The sequence below is a fragment of the Amborella trichopoda genome, chromosome 8 (assembly GCF_054954075.1).
Source record: "Amborella trichopoda isolate Santa Cruz 75 chromosome 8, AtrichopodaSantaCruz75HAP2 v2.0, whole genome shotgun sequence".
In the NCBI taxonomy this organism is placed as follows: domain Eukaryota; kingdom Viridiplantae; phylum Streptophyta; class Magnoliopsida; order Amborellales; family Amborellaceae; genus Amborella; species Amborella trichopoda.
Genome location: NC_142343.1, coordinates 10,343,382 through 10,370,378, shown reverse-complemented (window position 1 = coordinate 10,370,378; position 26,997 = coordinate 10,343,382). Strand labels below are relative to the sequence as shown.

Sequence of the window (26,997 nt, the reverse complement as noted above, 5' to 3'; positions counted from 1 at the left end):
GGCGTCCTACCTTCCACCAGAGGAGGAGGCTAAATTTTCCACCAGAGGAGGTAGGCTAAATTTTTGATGTGAGAGAGAGGGAACACTCTTGCGCCAATATTTGACGGAGAAACGCTAACCCCCAAGTCAACGTTTTCTTTAATTTTCTAGCATTCAAGTCAAACCTGTTTTTTTGGGGATTATGTTTTTGGGTGATATTCAAATATTATGTAATCTATTTTGGTGTTATCAAACACCTCTTTGAACAAATCAAATTAGGAAACTTCAAGTTTTTGCAATATTCTAAAATATCCTAATATTGTGGGCCTATCAAACAGAGCCTTAGAAAAGAGGTGGTAAATCTTATGACCTTAGGCGACACTAGATCTCTCGTCTTAGTTCACTTGCTTAGGGTAAGAGTGTGTGACTAGAAATGAACACTATCATGGCCTTAGCCTTATCAAGTTCCCCAATACCCTCTCCATTTGGCTAATAACCTTTATCATGAGATCTATTAAGCGTCTTGCATGGTGCCTAAAAGATATGAGCCACTTTTGGCATAACAAATTAGCAACGACCAGATGGGCTGCATCATTGTCTGTTACAACTTGAATGACATGCTCCTCCTCAACCTCATCATGCCTCCTTCATTCAAAGAAAAAATGAACAATGCATCATGAATATCATCAGATGCATCAGTAGACCGAAAAATATACTATCCCTAAAGGACCATTCACGATCAATTTTTCATGCTCCTACTCTTATCTTTCCATGCATTTCTCACTAGAGAGCCCCATATTGTGCGTACTCGTTCTATTGATCTTGAGGTAGACATTTGTGAGTGCTACCTCCTTTTGCAATAATGGATCCTAAAGCTATTATGGGGTTGGGCCCTTCAACCCTGGCCCAAATTGGCCAACTGCCTCCACCATGATATGGAAGTTGTTTAATCAGACAACGCTAAAGAAATGCCCGCTGGATTAATCCACTGAGCAATAAATTGATTTATTTTGGCTCAATTTTCCTTCAATCTATTTTCAGTTGTTACTTGCTTTTTCGCTTTCTCTACTGCAGGCTCAGGATTGGGGACGAAAAAGGCATCTATCCTGCCTTCATATGAGGCCTATTAAATCTGAATCCTTTTTTAGCACTTTGAGAGGAACGTCCCTTAGCTTCCCCTTCATTATATTCTTCCTCGTTATCGCCAAAAATATTCACCCCAGCCCTCAACTCTGCCATACTTGCCTCTTTTTTCACCCATTTCTTCTTTTCAGCATCCAAATAGTCAACTATTTTCTTCCTAACATGCCCCATAAATTTCTTAAATGGGGCAAAATCACCCGCAATACCGGCAAGGCGTTTCTTAAATCTAGCCATCCCATACTTTTTTATCTCTATGAAAAAAATTGATGGAATTTTTTTCTAATCATTTTTAAATTTGGGCAAACCGTAGTCCATCTCGGGCACTAGTGTTCAAAAATGTTGGGCGGCGCCTAGGCAAGCGCCTAGCACCCAGCACCTAGGCAAGCACCCAGGGATCTGGGTAGTTTAGGTTCAAAAGGGGTAAAGGGTGTCTAGAAATCCTGTTTTAGGTCCAGATTTGTATAAAAAATGTATATTCATGCATTTTTGTAATTCAAACAGAAAAAAACCAAAAATACTTCACCTGATGGGTACTTTTGCCCCTAAGCGACCACTGTCCTTGGGCGCCCGCCTAAGCGGGGTACTAGGTGGGCACCTAGGGTCCCTAAGCAGGCGACTAGGGACAGCCCGCTTGGTTGGTCTGCCCAAGCCCCCCTAGCTCGCTTAGGCGGCCGCCTAGGCGCTGGGTGGAACGCTTTTTGAATCAATGGTATGCACTCACTCATATTAGAACTCATAGGAAGAATGAAGGAATCTGAAATACAAAGATGTTTTACTAACCTTTATTGCTTGATCTTTAATCCTCGATGTTTTGGATGGATATCAAGCTCTAAATCACCCAGAAATTTGTCCTAGGACCACTCTTTATAGTTCACAAGCAGTCCAATAAAAAAAAAGTTGAGGTTTGGGATCATTTCTTTAACTTTCAGATTTTTTTAACTCACAAAAATTTTACATATCCCAGTTATTCATTATTATTATTATTATTGGCAGAAGAAAATCTCAAAGCAACTTTGGGTGGGCTAGTATACCCTCCTGCCCAACCCTTTTCTCCCTTGAGGGAGCAAATTATGGATTCGCTCTTTCCTCGAGGGCAGTTTTCCCCCTCGTGCAAGCGGCGACTAGGCAAGTGCCTAGGCCCCCTCCCCAAACAAAACACCACAATCAGAAAAAGGAAATTCCATCTAAAAGAGAATAATGATTATAATAAATAATAGCAATAGTAGTTATATTTTGTAGTACAAATTCACATATCAATATAGTAACAATCTTGGCAGTATAGGAGAACACCCACCTTAGAAACCAAAATATCAAATATATCCCTAGACATAAAAAAATGCACCACAAAGTTTTTTGAAGTTCAAAACATATCACTATAATATTCATGAAAAATTTGTAACAAAATCAAAGTACTTTGGTGTTTCTCTTAACTACCAGGATAATTCTAAATGATTCTGAGATTCTTAAAAATGAACTAATTACAATTATGTTCCCTTTAAACCGTTTCTGGTAATTTGAGGTTCCTGGAGAGTTCATGCTTTATGGTTTTAGTTTACAGAATTCATTATGGACTTGTAAAATTTCACTTAATTGTAAAGAAAAAACTCACACATGAATTCCTTGACCAGGTGGCCCTGTAAATTGCTCCAATTGTCACCTTGTTCAAACTTCCCATCTCCGAACTCAAATGAGCAGCACTTTATTGTTCCTTTGGACTTTGCTCATAGAATCAAAGTAAATAATTATCCTTTTCTTATAGCCTACCAACTAGTGATGCCTGATATCAATGATGGTAAATCGGTGTATCCATTACACTGGCAAGAATATATACATGCAGTCACACACTTGTCAATGTAACATCTGTCTTGAGTTTGTCGGACATGTTATGCAATAAAGTCTAGCTAATATTTGTGTACGAGGCTAACTGTGAGAATCTTCCAACCATAATATTCTAAGCAGGCCTAGGTATCATCTTGGTTTCAACATCTACCCAATCAACTCCTTTATCTATCCATAAAGTGGCATTTGAATAAGCAGCGGCTGTTCAATCATCGGAATACACTCAAAACGCATAGAGATTACAAGAATTGGTATACATCCCAAGAACACCGAGAATGTTAACAATATGACCTCATAATTGCCCCATGATAGTCATCAAGCAAGATAAGTGGTTCTGCAGGCGACAATTTCCTATGCTGGCCTTGCTGAAATCCGGGCTGTTGCCTTGAAATCATATATTCATCTTTTGAGTAAAATTCGCGAGAAGAAAGATCTGTGTGTGTGTTTAAGTCACAATAGAGATGAAACCTTCAGTACCATCTCCTAGGTCTTTAGTACCAGGGACTACAGATAATTGTGAACGTGTAGTTTTCCTTTTTCTATTCTTATTAAAAGAGTTATTGACACATTAGACTAACAGGTAAGGCTGCATAATATGACATCATTTGGTTCAACGATATTTCTCAGAATGGTTGATCTGCCATTAGAACCCCTCTGTACACAAGCATGCATTACTCATGTAGTTCTTTTCCCTAACAATTAGTGGCATCCAAATTTCAATGTTACACTCATTGAGTTCCCTGCTGGTTTATTTGCTACTTCCTGATATTGTACATATACCTATTGAACAAAAAGAAGTTCGTATCTTGCTTATCGAGGAGATCCATGTGAGTTATGTGGATGGTACTGCTGATACTGTTTTGCTTTGCATTGATGTGGTAATTAGGTAGCTATTCACTTTATGCTGTGGTCTTTTGTCATTTTGGTTTGTGATAGTTATTACACTTCATTGGAATGGAATTTGGATCTAGCAATTCCATTATCTGGGTGCAGGTTGAGGAAGCTAAAAATTGTCCATGGCATTCCATTTTCATAGTCATCTTTGTATTTTTAATTGGCCAGGGTGGGTGCTTTTGATTGATCTTTCATTTGGGCTAGTGACAATTCTTTCATTTACTTTTCTCAGAATACAATAATGGATGAGCGTGGTTCTTTCTCAGTGATTAGTACTCTTCCTGGTTCACTCATGAGCTTACTTAGATCTGTGAAAAAGGTACTCTGAATTCTACTTGAGCAAGGGTAATGTTGTTGATGGTATAAGTACGCATGATTTTCAGTGTATGTCATGTCTCACATGATATGTATGTCATATGGATGCTGTTGTAATAGTAGCTAATATTATTATTCTGGTCATGTTTAGATTCACATGATATTATGTCATATGGATGGAATAGTAGATGGAGATAATATTATCTGGTTAGTTAGTCTAAATGATTTAGCTTGATAAACTTCTCTCCTGGAACAGAAACTCTCTTCCATAAAAAGATTTTCCGAGATTGGTACATCTTAATATATTGATATATGTATTAATGTCAAGGTCACCTCAACTGTTGTCTGCTCCTTATGGGACGTTTGTAGGAAAACTACTGTATTGAATGAATTACTGTAACAAGAAATGTCCTATCTTGTCCATATTAAAAAAAAGAAGGCAATTTCCTATCTTGTCCTTACCACTTGAATAGCACCAACTGAACTAAGCTAGTTTTTTGTTTTGAAAATATTGTTGACATGTCTCTAAATTTGTAAGACTTGGACTGCAAGCCTTATGTGTTACCACAGGGCACCATTTGCGAATCTCTCTCTCTTTCTCTCTTTCTCTCTCTCTCTCTCTCTCTCTCTTACTTTGTTTTTGTGAAATAGAAATGTTCATTGTAACAAATGTGAATGGAATATTTTCCTGCCTAAATACTGTGAATTTCTCCAAAATATCCAAGGTAAGTGGCCATTGCAAAATCTTGATTAATTATTTTTGGGTTTCTGCTTGTGATTCATTTACTGGGAACCATATGTTGGTGAGGTCATAGCTCAAGTTATATAGCCTTGGTTTCAAAATCAACATATTTGAACATTACAGGAGTTTATTGTGGTATAGTTATCATGGCAGTATTGTCTCCAATTTATTGGTCTTTCCTGAAACTATGTGCCAAGCACCTGACCTTGTGCATTTTAAGCATTAATTTGAGATGACCGAACTGTTATGATTAAGAGGTTAACTAAGAGACACTTAGTTAACATAAATACTTGCAAAAAAATTTGGTCATTGACTGAAATATGCATATAAGCAATGGAAGAACCATATGTGTTTGCAGTAGAAAGTAACATGGGATTCAACTTTGTTGTGATTGTGAAGTCCACAATTGTTTCATGTACTTGATTTTTCAGATCTCTTTGTCTTTTCCGAATAGAAATAACTTAGATTTGTGGCTGACTATTTGTTACATCTTACTGAATTGGATCCTCTCCTGTCCTGTCTTTTTTTTTTTCTTTTCTTTTCTCTCTCCTATTTCACCATTTAGATTTCACTTGTGAGATGCATGTAATTTCATGTAGCGGAGCAATAGCCCATAAAATAGCCATGCTTTTAATTTTTGTCAAAATTCAATATTATGCATGGGTTTTGCAACGACATGACTGCAAAAAAAAAGTAGGAGATTTTCATGTGAATGGAAAATACTTCATGGATAATGGGAGCATTATTGTTTTTCCTAGAGAGATTTGCTAGTCATTTTAGCATATTTTGCAATGACTAATCGTAATTTATTACAGTTACCATCACGGGTTGCTTTGACTGGGGATGTCATGCCTCTGAAAGAAGACAAGGTATGCTTCCACCTAGTCCAAAAGATGATCTGATGCTCATATATATCATGTTTATTTATTGATAAAACATACACCCAATTCATGCGCTGCAGTTTTATAGTGTTCTGTCTTACTGTAATGGAAGAGCTATATCTTCTAACAAAGAATAGCATGATAGATGTCAGCTAAGGTGTTCATCATAGCTAGGAGTGTTGCATATGATGTTCAAATTCTGAGCTATTTGCAAATCTCTTAGATACACACTCTGTATTTCTCTTTTAGTTGCCCTGCATTATTATATGGCATAAATTACAGAAGAAGAGAAATTGGTTGAATAATTGGTTGCATTAATCGCAGAAGCATTGCTCTATTTTATATCCCTTGTGCGACTGGTTAAACTACTAGTATACCGGTTACGCGCAATGACCTCTATTTGTATGGCATCAATGTTTGAAAACTCACTAATCAGACTTGGGATTTACCTGAATCCAATAAGCTTGTGTCCCCAGGCTTTTCTTTAGGAAAATCATTTTCTAAAAATCTTGTGTAAGTGTTATGTATGACTCGGCTGATTCCTGACTGCAGGCTGAGGCTTATCTGAGTCTTAAGTGATTCTTAGAAAAAACAGTGAATTTCTGAAAGATGCCCAAGTTTTATTTCATCTATTTTGTCAGGATCCCCCTTTTCTTCTGAACAAAAAAGGGAAGGGCCTTCTTCGGTTGATCCCTCTTTTTCCTGTTCAGTCCCCTTCATTTCAGAAGTTCTTTAAGACTCGACAAGTTGGGACTTGACTCAAGTCTGAATTTTTAGAACATTAAGAGCAGTTGATTGGTCCTTTAGGGGATCCATTGTTGGAACAGTTGGGTGGAAAGTGATACGATGTAATTTGCACAAAAATCCTGAAGAATTGGGTGTATTGGGTTCGAGGAGAATGCCAAGTGGTAACACTTCCCTCCTAAGTGGCATTGACAATGGGGTTGTGGAAATACGGAGTCTTTGGAAGGAGGTGAGCCAATGAAAGTGTGGTTTAGGGAGCCAGTGGGGGTAGGTCCTGAAGTGTGGGCAGGATTGCATCTTGTGGGTTAGAGTTAGGAGGGGGCTCTAGGTTTTAGGGTTGTGGATGGGAGTCACACCTACCTTTGGTTTGACGTTTGGTGTGGTGATTACACCCTGCAAGACTATACACAGTTATTTTATGTTGCTTTGGAATCAAATATATTGGTAAGGAATGTTTTGGACTCCATAGGAGAGATGGTGATACAGAGGCCAGGTTGAGACCAGCATTGGATGAGGTTGAGATGCTAGAGTTTATTGTGCTGCTAGATACGCTTCAGGTTTGTTTTTTGTTCTCTGCTTTTTTTTTCCTTTTCCTTTTTCCTTCTTTGGGTAATTTGCTCTGTTATTTTGATAAGTTTGATTCCATCCACATGCCTATGTTTAGGTAGATAGATAGTATGGTGTTGGTGGTTGAATGGGTCAATATTCAGTTAAATCCTTTATTAGGGTCCTCACTTAAGTTGGGACGCCTGGTTCCCATCTCATAATATTTGGGGATCTCTTGTGCCTTAACATGCATATTTAAACGAAGTCTTTAGTGGTGAACATTGCAGATCAGTTCTTTAATTTTTGACTTATGTATAGGATACATTAGACAAAGTTGACCTTTGCTCCATATCCTTTGGCTGCGAGGATGAGACTTATTGTTACTTGTTTGGGACATTATGGGTTATTCTGGATACCTAACCACCCTTCTCTGGGGATTAAACAACTTTCTCTGGGGATTAAACAACCTTCTCTGGATTAAACATTTTATATACTTGTTATAGAGAGATTTCTCTATTTGGAGTCAAGCAAGCAAGCCAACTATATTAAAAGTATAGTTGCATGGCTAGCTGATGACAAATAAAGAAAATTATCAGTTTGGTTGTTAACTAGGTTTTTAAGTTGGGGATTGAGATCCCGAACATTGGGATGGAGATACCAAAATTTAAAAATTGCAATCCTAAAGATCTTTTTCCTGGAGTGCTGGAGCGAGATTCTGGACTGGGATTGTCATCTAGGTTAACAGGTCCCTGCAACTATGGTCCCAACCACAGGCTGAGCTTTGGCCATGGTCCAGCAGGAATTGGTGGTACCACAAGGGAATGTGGTTTTGGAGTTGGACTCTTGGAGCACACATCGGAAGGTGTCTCTTGGCGCATGAAGGTGTCGTTGGAGATTCTCTATTCATAGGGACTTTTGCTTCTTTTACATATTATATGTCAATTTTTATAGATGTTTGACTGCTCTCTCTCCCTCTCATGTACACGTATTATGTCCATCTCTCTCACCCTCACTCCAGTTCTTGCATACTTCCATGTGTGCCTGCAGTTAATGTAACCTAATATATACTGCTTCATTATGGGAACAGAGCTGTTACTTATCAATGGATAAATGGAAATTTATCAAGATACACCGAAGTTATCAACTATTTAACATTTTACTCGATTTCAACTCATGATCATGTGTATTTTGATGGGATTTATGAAACTAAATCAAAAGATATGGTTAAAATGTTAAACAGTTTATTTCTTAGGTCCATTTTGAAAAATTTCCCATAAATAAATAGATAGGTAGACATTTCTGATATGGAGTATGACTAAGAGAAATGAGTTTATTTAGATATTTCTGGCAATAAATTGTAGTATCTCTTCTCTTTTGTTCAATGGTGGATATTTCTGTGTTTCGTGTAATTGGATTCTTGGTGCTTATATTCATCTTTCTACCAAGTAGTAAATCTCGATGTTTGCAGTTCCCACTATTGTTAGGATGCGAAGTTGTTTGTCCCAATTGCTTTGTGTTGTACTTCTTACATTTGTTTTTGATGCTTTGGTTTCTATCTAGGTTCATTTGGCTGTCGAAAGCTTCAAAGAAACCATAAGCTTGGAAAGAGAAGCAATTAGTCATGCTGGTTACCCGGTGTCTGGTGTTCTAAGTTCTTCTTGTCCCAACTGCAAAACTAGAGGTGACAATCTCCAGGAGATATTGGATAGAATAAAAGACTATACACTTTGTAAGTTTGACATAAGGTAAATCATCTTTTCTCAGCTCGACTTCATTTGTCATTCTGCTAAATTTAACCAATTATATCAAACTGGAGGCATGTCCTTGTTGGACATTTTATTTTTCTTGTCTTTGTCAGATGTATCTGTCAATGTTAGTAATCTTATAGAAATCAGTTTGAATTGTTCTTCTAAGTATATTGGGATCGTGATAAATGTATGTAATGTATTGCTGAAGTCTGTACACTCCTTAAAATTATCCACAAGGGGGTGTTTGATAACAGAGAAAACAGGGGAAAGTCTCACACTTTCTCTTGTACTGTAGTTTTCACCTGTTTGATAACAACAAAATTGGGGGATGTCGGAACTTATTTTTTCCCCATTTCACTATTCCCTTGAGGAAAGTGCCAGACCATAGGCACCCCTGCGCTGCCACTTTCAGAGAAAATTACAAACCATCAACGAAGCCCTAACCCTTTTGTTGGGTGATTTGACGACCACTTTATTGATAAATCATTCATTTGACTTCCTCCAACACTTATTGGGTGGTTTGACATTTCAACAATATTTAATGATAAATTCTTCAATTTGTTTTTTGGGGGGGGGAGGGGGAGACAGAGAGTACCCTAAGTTCTCAAATCTTAACCCAATATTATCCCTAGAGAGGGAGAGAGAGCATGATCATTTGGAGAGAGAGCATGATCATTTGGAGAGAGAGAGAGAACATTATCATGTGTAGGCCTGTGGCTTTGGTGCAACAGTGATAAAAAGATCGGGCAATGGCATATGGGATTAGTGCAAGATTGGGGCAACAAGTGATAAAAATTTCAGAAATATTAGATCAAATTTCAATATCAACCATACATTGTACGGAATATATTAGATGGGTTATAGCAGGAAAATCTTATTGAAAATATATATTTTACGCATCAAATCAATGGGATACATAATGAATGGTTAAAACAGGAAATTTGTTGCTTTCCCACCACCAAACAGGCGAAAATAATAACACAATTTATGAAACAAGGTTCCCAGTTTTCAGGCTACCAATTTTCACTTTCCTCCTCGATTCCAAGAAAGTCCAACATAGAGAATCCCAGAGAAACTGCAGAAGAAGTTATAAAATGCACCCTAAAGGTGTCCTCCTGCACTTTCTTTTAAATGGTGCTGGATGCTGGTGGCCTTGAAATATTGTAGGTTTACCAAAAATGTCTTTTATAATTGGATTTACTAAACTCAAGAAAGAATCCGTACATACTAAATATTATCCTGCCGGAATAATTTTTCTTTCTCATGCAGTCTCCAGAATTGAATCCTCATATATATATATATATATATATATATATATATATATGTATATATAATGATATATATACATTATGATAATTGAAGATGTTATAACTATTATAGATGCTATTGATATGGTCAACTTTATGTAGCCACTGACATGCAATACCAATTATGCAGGTCATGTACATATATGGATGGCCATGGAGTAAGCCATGAAGTGGATCTAGTTGACGTTCGAGCTTCTAAAACAGATCCTTTATGTAAGGCATTTTTACAAGTATATTTGAGCAACTTATTCACAAAATAGTTTGAATATCAACTTTGTGATGAACCTTTTATATTTATGCTCTCTGTTAGATATTAACTTTTTGTTTATCAGTAAGCATGGATCTATGTGAATGTCAGGAGCCCTTTACTCAGGTGTATTAAGGAACCTGTTAACTTTGTCTTAATTACAGCACCATTTACAGAGAAGCTAATTGATGGGATCAATCAAAGTCAAGCTAGGCGCAGGGCATTGATGCTTTTCTGTTTTGTATACTTGAATGCTAATGCACGGGTATGTATCTAATCTAGCCTAGGTTTGGATATGTTTCATTGAACCTAGTTCATATCTTAGTGAGATCTTTTATGTATATGACCTGAGATGTATTCTTAGAATAAATATATTTCAGTATTTTTATTGATTTTTTGAGACCTATTATAGAAATGAGTTTAGAATTCACTATGATGGAGTACAAAACCACAGTGATACGGATGCCATAAGCATTTCACATCTTTGGGTTATCTAATCTTGAGGTTAACATAGTTCTGCACAACTGCTTTTGTTTAAAACTTGGATTTGGGACTCAAGTAACTGGTCATGGACTGATGAGTTATTAATAGGCAATTGGTGCAAAACCAGCATCAAAAAGTGTAGATCCGAGACCGATTGTGCAACAACGACCCGGCTTCCTTAATTTCGATGAAGGAAATGAATAGAAAGGGATTTTCAAACCCTAACTCTTACCACTACACCAAGTAGATGGCCTTCCAACTGAAGGTACTCGCAGTACACGAGGGAGAAGAAGGAAGTTTTCAATTTCATTATCAAATTATCAAAAAACTAACCAACCGTTACAACAATATTCCATATATATAAACGAGTTTGTTGGAACTAGTAAATAACCAAAATACTCATAACAAAGTGTGAAAATGACTAGATTACCCCTGTGCTCTATTTCCCATTCTTGGATGCAACTTTCATGCACCTAAGTTCCCGCACGCGAAACCAAACTTCTGAGCATTATAACTACATATTTTGACCTTTGGATTCATGAAAACTTTCACACAATAAAGTACTTGTCCCTACACCGAATTCCCTAGACCTTGACAAATCCCAAAATGACCAAACTAACAAAAAGATAATGACAAACTCATATGGGACTAAAAATACAGAGAGAGTGATAAATTCATCCTAGCAACCAAAAACTCCTAAATGCACTTTGCATCATCCTCCCCGAGTTGGAGAAGACTCGACTTTATGGAGTTACCGTCATTATGAAGCTCGAATAGGTCTTGCACGTTGAAGATTGGGAAATATTCCACTCTCTTGGCAGATCTACTTCATAGGCAATGTCATTGATTTTATTTTTGATTTACAAGGGCCAATCTTCTTTGCTTTGAGCTTGCCATAGGTACGGACAGGAAATCACTCGGGCCTGAGATACACCATAACAAGGTCTCCAATTTTGAACAACTGTAGCTGTCGGTGTCGATGCATGACATCTTGATACTTTATTGTAACTTTCCTCCAACTTCTTTTAAACCTTTTCATGTAACTCCTTCATGCAGCTAGCCATGTTTGAAGCATCTAGATCAATATGCCCACGCACTGAAAATGCAAAGGTGATATGCCATAGACCACATTAAATGGGTTCTCGTGGTTGAGTTATTTGGAGAATTATTGTATGCAAACTCAACATATGGTAGCACTAAGTCCCATACTCTCAAATTCTCTCCAACCAAGCTTCTTAACATGTTACCCACACTCGTATTAACCACCTCAGTTTGTGGGTGATATGCACTACTAAATTGCAAGTTGGTTCCCGTTTTCCGCCACAAAGTTATCCAAAAGTGGCTAAGGAACCTTGTGTCTCGATCGGATGCGATGGTCTTTGGAAGACCATGCAAGCGCACAATCTCTTTGAAGAAGAGATCGGCTATCATAGTGGCATTAGTGGTTTGCCAACATGGTACAAATGAGCTACCTTTGAAAACCTATCCACCACGACCATAATTGAATCATGCCCTCTTGCTGTCCTTGGCATACCTACTATGAAATCCATGGATAGATCAAACCATGAACTGGTCGGAACCGGCAATAGAGTTTACAAACCAGTATTTTGTGAATGTCCTTTGCCCAGTGTTGGAAAAAACGGCCGGTTAGAGCGGAATCGGTACCTTACCAGTTCCTGTTATCCCCAGTTGTGGCATCCTAATTATATGAAACACCCCAAAAAATTTCCGGCCCAAATCAGCTCTAATCTACACGAACCAGTTGTTTTTCAAGCTAACTGGGCGGTTTTTTTACCTAACCGCTTCAAAAAATGCCCAAATAGCGTTAAAAGGTTGAATAACGCCCGTTATTTAATGGTACACCGTTAGTTATGTCAGTGACTGTTACGTTACACAAAAACCTTGAGTTTTATTGGATTCTTTGTTTTTCGACTTTTTTTAACTTTTTTAGCATTTTTTCAGATTTTTCAGTCAATTACTGACTGAAATTATTGATATAATAGTATAAAATGAAGGATTTCAACCGGAACACACTGAAATTTGATGTTTTTGGGCCGTTATTTTTGTGTTCTTTGGGTTTTCAAAAAAATCTGCCATGGTGCATATTGTGGCCTCATTTTTTGATTTTTATCAATAAAAACATATGGCTTTTGTTGATAATAGAGTTAACAATTATATTCCATTATCAATTTCATTTAAAATCAGAGATTTCGACCTCGATTTGGAGTGATTAGGGCATCTACTCAGTTTTTCAAAACTGATTTCAAAAAATCCGCCATACTGCAGATTGTGGTTTAGTTTTTGGATTTTTATCAATCAAAATCCATGGCTTTTGTAGATAATAGAGTTAGTAAGTAGATTCTGCTCCTAATTTCATTGAAAATCCGAGATTTGGGGCTCGATTTGGAGTGATTAGGGCAGCGAATCAGTTTTTTTTAATAGAGTTGAAAAAATCTGCCATACTTCAGATTGCTGATTCATTTTTGGTTTTTTATAAATCAAAATCTAGGGTTTTTGTAAATAATGGAGTTAATCAAAATATTCAAGTTCTAATTTCATTGAAAAACCGAGATATGGTGCTCGATTTTGAAAGATTAGGGCATTGACTCAGTTTTTTTGAACTGAGCTGAAAAACATCCAACAACCGCTCGATTTTGTACTTGATTTGGTGACCGATTTTTACAGTTGAGATCACATGTATGAATTTCATGTGACTTCTCATTTAGTATTTTTTTAATATGAACTTTGGGTTGGTCGAGTATTTGTTTACCACTTTATTTTGCTAAAAAAATAATTATGCACAAAAGTATTTTTTAAATTTGAAATAACACACTCAAAATGCATTGTTTGTATATGTGATATGTTATTAATTTGGTTGTTCTCAGAGATTTATTCTTGGAGAGTATTTTTTTGCTTCATTGCGAGCTATTCTTGGAGGTATAAGTGTATTAGCTTTAATCATTTTGGTCAGCATATTTGGTTGATGGTTTTGTGTAATCTCATGTTGTTTGTATGGGTTTTTCCATTTTTTAATAAAATTATTTTTTTGATAAAATTATTTTTTAATAAAATTATGTTTTTTGATAAATATGGTAAGTGTTTTTCTATTTTGCTTAATAAATTTTGTTTTTGATAAAATTATTTGTTCTACCATTCTTTTATGGAAATGTAGAACAATATCAGCATCCTATTCTGATTATGGCCTCAAAGGATGCTACCTTAGTTTGCGTTGCTGTAAAATAAATATTCATTGTCCTATTGCTTTCTTAACTGATCATTATATTTTTGAGCAAAAAGATCTGAAACCCTCTCAAATTTTAAGTTTTGGATTTGATAGCAGGCTCGAGAAAAGTGGTTATTGATCCACCTTGGTTCTACAAAACATTTTTCCTTAAGATAAATGTAGTTAATAAAATAATATACACTAAATTTATGTTTTGTTTTTTTGGATTTTTGGCCTATTTTTTTTAAAAAAATTATACCAGACCGGTTAGTTTGGTTAACTGCACGGTCAGTCCAGTTCTAACCGCTCCAGGCCTCACATCCGGTTAACTGTTGCAGTTCAATTTTGCAAACACTGCCTTTGCCTCTTGGCATTTTATGCACTAATCAACATGCCTACACAAATCTCATCTCATAGAGAGCCAAAAATACCTCTCTTCCGTTAAGGAAAATGTCTTATCCCTTTTAAATTGTCCACAAAGACCACCAGAATACAAATTATCAATTAGATGCTCCCTCAAAGAAGCATTAGGGAACATAAATGGGCGCCATAGAACAAATAGCTGTCAGTCAAAAGAAATTGGTGATAAGAGCTACCATTGCTTGTTTGGAACCTTTCCATTATGTCCTTGAAGTATGGGTTGTCTTGATAGGCTTCTCGCACCGCTTCTAAACCGACCACTTCAACTGCCAATGTCCTCACCAAATGAATTCACTGACTAAGAGCATTAGCCACTGTGTTTCGCTCTCCCGATTGGTGCCTTATAGTGAATGTGTACTCTTGCAAATATGCCACCCGCTTAGCATGTCTTGCACTCAACTTCTTTTGGCTATTAATGAGCTTGAGTGCAGCATGGTCAGTGTAGAGAACAAACTCCCGGTGAATGAAAGAATATCTCCAATGGCAAAGAGCTTGAAGCACAACATAAAAACTCAATGTCATAAGTCGAATATCATCGCTTCGCGTCACTGAGTTTCTCATTGAAAAATGCAATGGGTCTCTTCTCTTGACTCAACACAGCTCTAATTCCCACATGAGAGGCATCACACTCAACCTCCAATGCCTTTTTGAAGTCAGGAAAAGTAAAGACTAGTGCATGTGTCATCCTCTCCTTAATCTCCTTAAAAGCCTTGGTAGCTGTGGGAGTCTGCCAACAACCTTCACCCTTTAAATACTTGGTGATTGGCGCCATGATGGTGATGAAATTTCGGATGAACCGCCTATAGAATGTGGCAAGTCCATGGAAACTTCACATTTCAGTCACGGTTTCAGGTATTGGCCAATCAAATATTGCCTTAATAACCTTCTCGGGGTCCACCTTAACACCATTCGAAGAAACTACAAAACCCACGAATACCAAACTGTTTGTCATGAAACTGCATTTCTTAAGGTTAACATACAATTTCTCAGCCATCAAAAGAGTAAGTACTTGGTGCAAATGATTAAAGTCTGCCTCTGGGTCAGTGCTATACATCAAGATATGCTCAAACTTGCCAAGGAAATCTCGCAAGACTTGAGTCATCAAGTGCATGATAGTGCATGGTGCGTTGGATAGTCCAAATGGCATGACAAGCCACTCATACAAGCCACTCTTGGGCTTAAAGGCTGTCTTCCACTCATCCCCTTCTCGCCCACTCCTCAAATCTATGTTCAAGACACCTAAGAGCCAGCCAACATGTCTACATGTTGTCATGTCTTGGAATTGGAAACTGGTACTTAATGGTAATCTTGTTTATGGCTCGGCTATCAACACACATGCGCCTTTTCCTGTCTTTCTTAGGTGTGAGCAGTGTTGGGACTGTACATGGGCTCATACTTGGTCGAATCAAACCCTTACACAATAACTCGATAAGTTGGTGCTGCAACTCCCATATTCCTTAGGACTTCTTCGATATGTCGGTAAATTTGTCAAACTAGATCCCAGAATGAGGTCAATACAATGTTGTATACTCCTTATTGGCAGCAACCCAGCTGGTAATTCTTATGGCATAAGGTCAACGAATTCATATATTAGAGGCTTAAGGGCTTTGGGCACCATAGAACACTGCCCTAAGTCTTTTTTAACTATCACGAAAACTTTGCCAACTTCTTCACTAGCTTCAACAAATTGTTGATACGAGAGCAAAGTCACACCCTCTTCTTTGACGGACTTAGATGAAACTTCATCCCGCAACGGCAATAAAACAATCTTTCGCCCATATTTCTAAAAAGTATAATGTTATGCGCACTATTGTGAAATGTTTTGCGATTGTATTGCCATGGGCGACCAAGCAATATATGGCAGGCATTCATTGGTCCAACATCACACCACACCTCATCTTTATAAAAATTTCCAATAGAAAATTTAACAAAACTGGAATTAATGGGTACCTCAACTCCTCTTTAGAACCAAGCAATCTTGTAAGGTTGTGAGTTCTTTACGTCCTTTAATCGCAACTTACCAACAGCCTCCTTTGGCAGTTCTTACGACTGTTGTTATTGATGATTAAGTGGCATACTTGCCCATCACAAGTGCACCGTTGATCTCAGCCAGCTATCATTTTGTGGGGCTTTAGGAAGAGAAATAACCCTTCGGACCAACAATATCTCTACTTGGTTCGCAGGCACCTCCTCACCTTGTTCATCTTGACCAAACTCCTCTTCATCCACCGGCTCTCCAAACTCAACTGCCACCTCCTTTTCACCACTTTCCTTTGCTTTGACTAGATTAGCATGCCATTGGGCAGCAGCTGATGGGCACTTTGTTGCCCAGTGACCCTTACATTACATCAGAAACACCATACATCAGATTGTTCATTTGTTTGAGCTCGCAAGCGAGTGTTGTGCGTAGGCACAGCCTCCTATCGATCTCCCAAAGTCCTTTTCTTACTTGGGTCAGCAACTCCCCGGATTGGAGCCGTCACCCCCTTGGGTTGATATGTGCCTACACCTAGCCTCCAACTAGCACCCCTTCTTTGTCTTTCCTTGGCTTGCAATGCAGCCTGATATGCCATTTTTACTCGGGGCAGGTGTTGTAAGGAGAGTTCATCTTGGATTTGAAGCTGCAAACTCGATATATGCCTTGCCACTTGTTAGTCCTCCGTCTCATCCAACCCTGTGCGCAAGGACAAGCGATGGAAGTCTTCTGTATACTCACGGACCGACTTCGATCCTTGGTGCAGTTGATGGAATTGTTTGAACACAGTATTTGCAAAGTTTGGAGGAAGAAATTGCTGACACAACTTTGCCCTTTTTTTTTTTTCCAAGTTTGTATCTTGTCTTTCCCTGTTCGCAATCTTGCTTCCTAAACTTGATCCCACCAATTTTACTTTCCTTGAGTCTGACAAATACTAACATTCGAAGAATCTTTCTACTGCGCTCAACCAATCTAAGAACTCTTCTGATGATAAACTACCAGAAAATTGAGGTAAATCAACTTTAATACCGGAGTCATCATCACGGTGTCATGCTCGCCTACTCCCAGTTAGTACACTTGAGTCACCATCCAACTCGCCTTTGCCGAGACCTTTGTGAACCAATACTTTTGCTAGAATCAGTCCCCGATTATGAGCTAGGTGAAGTCGTCACCATCTCTGACTCACGGTGTTCACTAAACAAGCCACAACGTATGGGATCTATGACTAGGGATCTCCTCACATTTCGCTGATTTCTATCTTGCAAAAGCACAGTTACCGACTCTATGAGGTTGTGCACATATCAATGTTCACAAAATCAAATTGAAACGATTAACCGGACATGGGTTTGGAAGAGGTTTAACTGGCCTAACTGCTAAACCGGCCGATTCAACCATTCTAACCGGGCAAGTATTGGGCGGTCAAAAAAGTGTTTAAAAAAATAAGAAATATACAAAAAAAAATCTACTAAAATATGAAAAGCATATAAAGAATGATTAAAACAAAACAAATTCAAATGAAGTTGAAAATTAATGGAAAAAAATGAATTTTGACGAATCGATTTTTTAATTAAAGTGAGTATTAATGACCAAAACAATTTTTAATCTTTACCATAATGTAAATAATATTAAAAAATGCATTACAAACCAAATTCCTTATTTTTTGAGAATTTAGATACATTTTTATGATTTTTTTTAAAGGGTTTTGTTAGGCTACACCACTTGTGGTGTAGACCCTTAAAGTGCTCAATATTTTTAGACATTTAGATATCCTTATCCTATAATATAGTAACTTTTTGTTTAGGGGTATTTTAAGTAATTAGTCAAGGGTAAACTAGAAATTCCTAATAGAAACAAAAGCATTTATTAACAATAGTGGCCAATGACATCATTGATATGGTGTGTGACATCACCCACAAGATGCATTATTATTTTGAACTACTAATAGAATACCACTATTTTCTTATGAAAGTATCCATTCTACCTTTCTAAATAACCAAAAATGCCCCTTCTTGAAAAATTTTCTTTTACATTTCAAGGGTATTTTAGTGTCAAAAAATGTTGAGCACTTTAAGGGTCTACACCATCAAGTGGGGTAGCCTAACAAAACCTTTTTTTAAATACCGGTCGATCACCAAAACCGCCCAAAACTTGAACCGGCCACTGGCCAGTTCCGATCTAACCGGGCTGTCGGCGATTAGATCGCCAGGTTTTCTAACAGTGGCACATATTCTGCTATTCAGTTCTCGACCTACATTTCTTTGGCCACAACCTCTACCACGAATAGTCATACCCACGAACTTGCTCTGACACCAAATAATGCAAAACCGGTATCGGAAGGTGTAGGTCCAAGGCTGATTGTCCAACAATGACCCGGCTTCTTTGATCTCGATGGAGGGAATGAAGAGAAAGGAAACTTTAGATTGTAACTCTTGCCACTACATCAAGTAGATGGCTTTCTAACTCAAGGTACTTGCAGAACACAAGGATGAGAACCCTCTCTCTCTCTCTCTCTCTCTCTCTCTTTCTCTCGCTCTCTCTCTCTCCACCAGGGTGGAAAACATAGTTTTCAATTTCATTATCAAATTATCAACAAAGCTAACCAATTGTTACAGGAATGTTGTATATATAAACCAGTAATTTGCTGAAACTATAAAATGAATACCATAACAAAGTGTGAAAATGACTAGATTACCCTTGTGCCCTATTTAGGTATTTCCCATACTTGCATGCAATTTTCATGCACTCAAGTTCCTATACATGAAGCCAAACTTCTAAGTATTGAAACTAATACATTTTGACCTTTGGACTCATGGAAATTTTCACACAATAAACTACTTAGTCTCTACACCAAATTTCCTAGACCTCAATCCGAAAATGACCAAACTAACAACGAGATAATGACAAACTCATCCTGGGACTAAAAACAAAGAGAGTGACAAATTCATTCCAGTAACCTAAAACTCCTAGATGCAATTTGCATTAGCAATCAACCACTTGGAGTTCAAGCATTGGATGAGTTTTGGGTTCCCTAAAAGGTGGAGAGTCAAATAACTTTCCGTACTTTTAATTAGAAAGTATTTATGTTTAAAAGCATGACCACTTTTCTCCACTTTTGAATGCTCTTAGCAGAAAGGAACTTTTCCCTGAAGTATTGGTTTCTGATAAGAGAGAAAAAAGATCTTATCTGGCAAAATTTAATAGAACTTATTTTCTGTTTGCTTTGTCACACAGGATGCATTTATGCTCTCTGTCGATAGGAAAGGATTTGACATCCTTGGCAAAGTCTCAGGTGCAGTCAGCAAGGATAGGTTTGGAGAATATGAATGGAAAGAGTTTAGAATACCATTCCCGGAAGAAGTTGGTGACATCGAGTCTTTTTGCCAGAAACTTGTAGAAATGGAGGAAGAAGCGGTGAAGAATGTCCAAAGTTTCAGTGGCCTTGGATGAAACTTTCCCGGAGCTCAATGCATGACTTGGTATTTCTTTTTGGCAGTTTAGTGGAACTGGAAACCTATAGATAATACAAGGGTTTCATTCAAAACAAGTTAATGCCGGCAAATGAGAGGGGGGTGGGCAGGTCTACTCAAGGCATTTGAGAGAGAGAGAGAGAGAGAGAGATGCTTTTGAAACCGTTGTTCTTGTGAATATGTAAGATTTATTGACCCTTCATGTAGCAAAAGGGAGAAAAAATATTTGCTGTTATTTATTTGCAACAAACAGGATACAGTTATTATATCCAAGCGCCCCTCAACAAGAGTGTTGCATACTATAGGGTGGGATTTCAAATTTCAATTGTGTTAAAAGGCTGGGATAGGGAAGCTCTCCAATTGAAGGGAACTCTTTGGATGTATTTAAGAAAAATAAAACGTATTATGTTGTAGAAGGAATTTTTTTTTAAAGTCCAATATTTTATTTTTTGTGAAATTTGGAAAAATCTTGGCACTTCTCTAATATTTTGAATAATTTGTCAATATTTTGAAAAATATAGCCAATTCATTCAAAATAAGGAGTGGATTTGCTTCCGTTAGGTTTAAGGGCCGAAGTTGAAGACTCCGGCGGATTTGAAGCGGATATGGTTTCAATAGTTAGTTTCAATTCATGTAAAATGACTATAATATAAGTATTTTTGAAACTCAATATTCGTTCGGTTTGATAAAAAAAAGCTGTCAAAAGAAAACGAAGCCCCAGACTATCATTTCAGTGAAAAAAGATGTGGTTTGGATTTGACACAAAAGGACTAACTATATTGGGTGATATTGGGTGTATATCTAAGAGGAGGCTGGAGTATTGTACTGGGCACGATTTCTATGCGTTCCTGGACTCATAAGTAGAAATGCATGCGCCCTTAATAATTCTTTTTTCAAATAAATATTTTTAAGTATACTATCCTAGAGCATTGTGTTACAAAAAAAAATTAGAACAAAAAATAAGATTTTTTAGAAATTTTTTTCAGCCATTGATTTTACCCTTTTTTCCGAAGGGACCAACTCTTGCATACACGGTGTATGCCTTGGGGGACATAAATGTAGAAATGCGTACCTTGGCGCATAAACTATGTTTCCTTGTATTAAATTTCAAAAAAGAAGAAGGAAGAATGTCAATTCATAATACAAGTACGTAACCAGTAAATTAAGAAGTAGCTGCTCAAAGGAAAACGCACTTGATTGCATTTTGACAAAAAGTAACGAACAAAATAATTTTAGAGGTAATTTTTAAAGGTCACTATAGAACATTTAATAATTGTACTCAACAATTTTTATACAATTATGTATCTTTATTTTGTAATAGGGTGTGGTTTGTATAAGGTTGTAACCTTTAACAATCAAATTAAGGTGCACCTCCAATTTTTATCATAACATGTAAAATCTAATTTGAAATCTAGTCAGATAGCCATGAAACTGGCATAGATGTAGTTGTAGGAAATTGAAGAATTGATGAGCATGATGCACATTTGTAGGAAGCATAATGAAGGGGGTGATTCTCAAGCCAGAGGTACTGTCACTTGGTGGCTTGAAGTTTGGGACTGTATGCCCTCGTTGTAATTCTTTAATGTGGTGTACTTCCTGTGCACCTCCTTCAGTTAATAGCCATTGACAATAGTAGAAAAAGGAAACAAATATGTAACGTAAGTTTGTACCATATAGTAGCCAAGAATAGCCTGGCTAGATCTTTGGAACCTGAAGATGCCCTTGGTCACTTTCTTCAGCAACCTTTGAAGGTACGAACTTTTCATTTTTTGCCATTATTTATTCAACAACCTTTAATGGTACGAACATTCCATGTTTTACCATAATGTAGCATGGTTAGATCTTTGTGACCTGGCGAGCACTTTTATGACTTTGTTCAACAACCTTTGATAGCATGAACATGAAATTTGTGCCAGCATAATTTCTACGTCTTACTAGATAAAAACTATGTATGACCAATACCAGTTTATACCAGACATGATTTAGTGTGTTATTTGACCTGTACTTGTTGTCTGAGTGCAATATTATGAGATTCACCTTTTTCTCTTTCTTTTTTTTTTTTTTTGTAGGGTGGGGGGGATGACTGAGAGCCCTGTAATTTGTGACTCATGTCCAGGTCATGGAACTTGATCTTCAGTCCCTTGATTCTGTTGTAAGATTTGCGTGCGCATGGAATGCACGATCACTACCATTAAATGTTTTGATCAATAATGCTGGGTTATTTTCAATTGGACGTTTGTACGCGTAATGTTTAATTTATGACATTTCCTCTCTGATTTTACCTTTTCTTGATGTTGGAAGAATACTGAGTTCTAGTTACTTTTATCATTCTGGTGGAGTCTGGAATTTCTGTGATTGTTGTCTGTATATGCCTATTCACTTTTACAGTTTGCTTCTCTGTGATGGTTAAAAAATATTTGTATCACATCGTTGTGGTATTGACGTTTAAATTTTCTGTCAATTCAACCATTATCTCCAAGGCATTTTTTAATAAATATTTTCTCAAGGTATTCAAAGCATTGTAGAATTGAGCACATTCTGACAATCAATGAAACAAAAAGACTTAAGCATGTGTTGGAGACCATCGTGGTCAGCAAAATTAAAGAGTTGGGGTGACAAAGCATTTTAATTAAATAAATTCATATACATGCAACATCGACATGTTGTTAGGGACACATGCCACAGGGGCAAACAAGCCATTCTTTACCGTTGATTATGGTCAAAGAAATCCAGTAGGAGCTAAGGGTAGTACATACCCCTACCCTGGTCTCTGCCATAGGGTGGGAGGAGTGGAATGTTCAAATGGATTTCACTATTTTGAAATGCTGTCTCTCCTGGTCTTTCTCTGCTCTGCCTAACTATCATTTGTTAATTTGATTGCATGTGCAGCATTCATACTACACACTTTGTAGATTACGAGTGTTTGATCATTTGAAGACGTTGAAACAAGTAAAGAATTAATGACTGGTACTAAGTTGAAATCAAGTGGATCAATAAATATATGAAAATCTTGAAAATGGACAGTCTAGATAATGTTTTACACGATGCACTATATTTTGGACTCAACATCTTTTTTTTTTCATATTCATACAGCTAGTTGAGATAATCAATTAGAGGGTTTTTCAACATTAAAACAACCTTTTCCGAGGGATTTTTGAAGTACATCTTTGATTCAACATTAAAACCACCTTTTCCGAGGGATTTTTGAGGTGCATCTTTGATTCTACATTTTAAGATAGCAACCTCATATAAACTTTTTCCTTTGTAATACAATACTTTTTCATTGTCTTTGATATAAGACTCCATACAAATAAAAGTTATTTAGAAAATATTAATTTTATTTGCAACCAATTAATTGGGCAAAAGCTAAAATGATGATGATGGTTTCCAATTGCTATTGGATAAATACATTAATTTTTTATTAATTTTTTTTTTCTTTTTTTTCATATCCCCACTTACTCTCATCCCCTCTTACATTTATATTTAAAATGTACTACATTAGTTTTTTTGTTTGTGAATTTTTTTGTTATTTTTGCTCACCTTGCATTTATATGTTCAATGCACGTAAATCTACTAGTAAATTGTCAATTATAATTACATTTTTTTTATTGTTTTCTCAATTCTCACATATGCTCAATTATCTATAATTATAATTATATTAATAATTAAGAATATAACATTAGAAATATAATAAAAGATTTGATTAATTAATTTTTATAATCATATAATTATGAGAATATAAAAACTGATAATTGGATAAATGAGAGAGGGTCAGAGATAGAGTTAGCATAAAAGACAAAAAAAGATTAAAAATAAGATTAACATATACAAAAAATGATATAATTGGAATATATTAAACATCAACCTGACAAAATCGACATTTTAAAAAACAGTTGTTACAGGAATAAAGTGAGTTCTCTTCTCTTCTCGCTTAATATATAAAGATAGATAGAGACAAAGGTCGCCAAATACCCTTGTGTTTAAACAGACTCAGAAATCTAATTAACTTCTATAATTTCCATCTTTGTGCCCAGCACGTCACTTGTCTCTCCCTATATATTGCATGTGCCTCACCACCATATTCCACTAAGGGGTTCAATTGTAAAACCCAACTTGAACGAAATTCCAATACTTCAAATGATAATGCTACACGACTAAACAATAACTTAAACCATTTTCCGAAACTCTCTAAAATCCCTACAACACTAAAAACCGAAAAAGAAGCTCTAAAAATCCAACAAAATGCATCCCTTGATCCCAACAACTAAAATCCAAACAAACTCAAATGTGCCCATCCTGTATTTGCACAACACCACGACCAACTCAGGAAATGTTACTGAGAATCCTAAAACACCCGTTAACAAGGATGTTGGGGTTCAGGATTCCACTGTGGCTTTGCTACAGAGTCGGAAATATCTGTCATCTTAAACATCTATACATGGGAAGACCTTCAATTGGATGGGTACTTTGTAATGATGAACAAAAGAAACAACTTACCAAGATACCACCCTTCCAATACAATGGCCTTGGTTGGTTACTCCTACAATACAGAAATCAACACCATGTAATGTCAAGAAAGAGCCAATGTGACAAAATTACGTCAACCTGCAACTCAAGTGGTTGGCACATTTGTTGAATCTACCCTCCGTCAACCTACCATAAAATGAATGGTGACCAAAATATGCAGATTTGCATTGTAGCCGTTTCCCAAATTGTTCCGAGAGCCAAGTTGATTCTCCAATGAGAACTACCGGTAATTCAGAAAAGGCGTACATGTTCTAGTCAGCCAGAACTAGGAAATCATCGATATGGACGGTACATTATATTCATACCTCATTGGGCCCCAGCTATCTTTGCCTTCCCAACTGTAGGAATTCCTTAATATTGTTTATTATTCCCTTGTCATATGGATTTTTAAACCTTATTCTTTCAAATGGGATCCCTGAAACTCACAGGTCAAGATCAAGAATTAGCATATATTACATGGAAAGAATATATGTTATATAGGGAGCATCAACAAAATGGACTTAAAAATTTGAATATAAACTTACAAACTTAAAAGTAAATGAGATAACCCCTAAATTTTGAACTGAAACAAAAGAAGTTACATCAAATGAGACTGATATAACGATCACCTGGTTCAGGTTGTACTACTGTCTGGAACTCCGAATATTTTGTCCAATTTACCTACATGTAAGAAGTCTCCTTGATTAAATGTTAAAAGAAAGAAAAAAAGTGGTATTAGATATTGTTTTAGAATTTACCCATTCATCTGTTTTGATGTTGCAGCAGATGCAGTAAATGTGCCACATCAGGAACACCAACTAGCAATCGTTCATGATTCATGTTAGTAAAAATAAATTAACTTCTCCTGGGTAAAGAAATGGAGCCTAAAACATTTGCATAGGACACAAATGTGTTCTAAATATCAAAAGTGCTTAGGTGGCCCAGGCTTTTGAGTATAGTAAGTTTGACTACCTTGTCTTCTTGATACTTCATTTTAAAAATTCCAGTTTTGGACGGGGCAATGTAAGGAATTACAAGGGGAAAATGTCATGAGAAGCTTCCTTGACTTGCTCAGGCATTTCTTAAAAGCTTTTTTGAGTATTTTGAGCACTTTTGTGTCCTATGAAAGTGTTTCATGCACTGCTGTGTCATTTTCACTTTCAAGTTTCCTTGTTGGAAAACATATAGAATAGTCTTCTGTAAGAAACACAACTAAAAGCAACAAAAATTAATTTGTAACAGAAGCATTATAGAGAGTACATAGCAGTTGCACGTGGAAAATAAAGTAACTATTACATCTGGGGAACATGGCTCTGTATATAGAAGAGGATTCTAAACCTTTTCCAAATTATGTCTTTAAGTGTGTAAACCAATACTGTTGACAGAGAGTTTTGGTCATACATCCCTAGACACAAATGTTTTATAGATAAAACATGTTATAGTGAGGGGAAGTTGTGATCTTCCTCTGTATCAAGGATGTGGTAGCCAAGTTCAGGCACTAGCAGAAGTTAAGAAGTGATCTTTTCATTTATCAGAAAAGGCCATCATCGATAACCTTCGGATAACTTGGCAGCAGTAGGGGGCTGAATCCTCTACTTCGATAGCGTGGTCTTTTCCTGGGACTCATAATTATAAACTCAATATTGATGGTGCTTCCTTGAGAAATCCAGGTTCAGCAAATGGTGGTGGAGATATTAGGAACAGTGCGGGTGGTTTTATTGCTGCTTTCGCAAAGCATTTTGGCTTTGCTTCTAATAATCGTGGAGAATTCTTGGCATTTGAGGAAGGAGTTCAATTGGTTATTCAAAGTAATTGTTTTCCAATTCAGATTGAAAGTGACTCGGTCTTGCTTGTGAATGTCATTCAGAATCGATGTAATACTCCTTGGAGGCTAAAAACAATAGTAGAAAATTGTTGCACCAAACTGTCTTCTTATTGATGATCCATTACACAAGTTTTTTGTGAGGTTAACGTGGTTACTGATGCCCTGGATAAGAGGGCAGCTGCTGGCCCCGGTGCTACTGTGTGGCGCCATAGACCACCGGATTTTCTTTCCTCTCTTTTATTACATGATTTGGCACAATTGCCCTACCATAGGGTTGTATCTTAATTGTTTTTCTCTGCTCTTTTATTAATGAAAAACGGGTAGGGGGCCTTCTCCCCCACAACTTACCCAAAAAAAAAAGCCAAGCTCTAAGTTCAACTAACAACCTTGGTCATCAGAAAGTTGGATTTAAAATTGAATTGAGTGAAGTTTCTCAACTGTAGAAAGTTACCAATATGATCTGGATATGCATGGTCTTACCATTGGAAATATTGCAGAATTACTTATCCTGTAAGGGCCTCTCTTGACAACAAGAACCGGAACAATATATCCCGTGCATATATAGATCTATATATATATATATATATATATATATATATATATATATATATTAGTTCACTATTGTATTAATATAGTAAATGAGTACAACTAAGAGCGTATACAAAAATTAGGTAACCCAGTATTTGCATGCCCTATACAAAAACCCACAAGGG

At 36.8% G+C, this 26,997-nt stretch overlaps 2 protein-coding genes across 34 annotated transcripts in view; one reads left to right on the top strand and one right to left on the bottom strand.

Moving 5' to 3' along the window:
- Positions 1-20,255, top strand: part of LOC18436052 (uncharacterized) — a 47,368-nt gene extending 27,113 nt beyond the window's left edge. For 15 of the 23 annotated variants that reach the window (XM_088874257.1, XM_088874262.1, XM_020668321.2 and 12 more), the window contains 6 exons: positions 4,088-4,174; positions 5,728-5,781; positions 8,644-8,828; positions 10,269-10,351; positions 10,550-10,650; positions 19,718-20,255. In XM_088874257.1, coding sequence (XP_088730383.1) covers positions 4,097-4,174; positions 5,728-5,781; positions 8,644-8,828; positions 10,269-10,351; positions 10,550-10,650; positions 19,718-19,933 — 717 coding nt within the window. In that variant the 5' untranslated portion in view covers positions 4,088-4,096 and the 3' untranslated portion in view covers positions 19,934-20,255. The remainder of the gene's footprint in view (positions 1-4,087; positions 4,175-5,727; positions 5,782-8,643; positions 8,829-10,268; positions 10,352-10,549; positions 10,651-19,717) is intronic. The other 8 variants (XM_088874254.1, XM_088874265.1, XM_088874267.1 and 5 more) reach the window with 1 other exon arrangement.
- Positions 20,256-23,788: 3,533 nt separating this feature from the next.
- The window catches only part of LOC18436053 (palmitoyltransferase AKR1), a 45,947-nt gene continuing 42,738 nt past the window's right edge, over positions 23,789-26,997 (bottom strand). For 10 of the 11 annotated variants that reach the window (XR_016061090.1, XR_016061089.1, XR_016061093.1 and 7 more), the window contains 3 exons: positions 25,218-25,277; positions 25,089-25,140; positions 23,789-24,895 (listed from right to left, as the gene is read on the bottom strand). Coding sequence is in view for 5 of the 11 variants with exons in the window: in XM_020668291.2 (XP_020523950.1) it covers positions 24,801-24,895; positions 25,089-25,140; positions 25,218-25,277 (207 nt within the window). In the remaining 6 variants the exon portion in view is untranslated. The remainder of the gene's footprint in view (positions 24,896-25,088; positions 25,141-25,217; positions 25,278-26,997) is intronic. The other variant, XR_016061094.1, reaches the window with a different exon arrangement.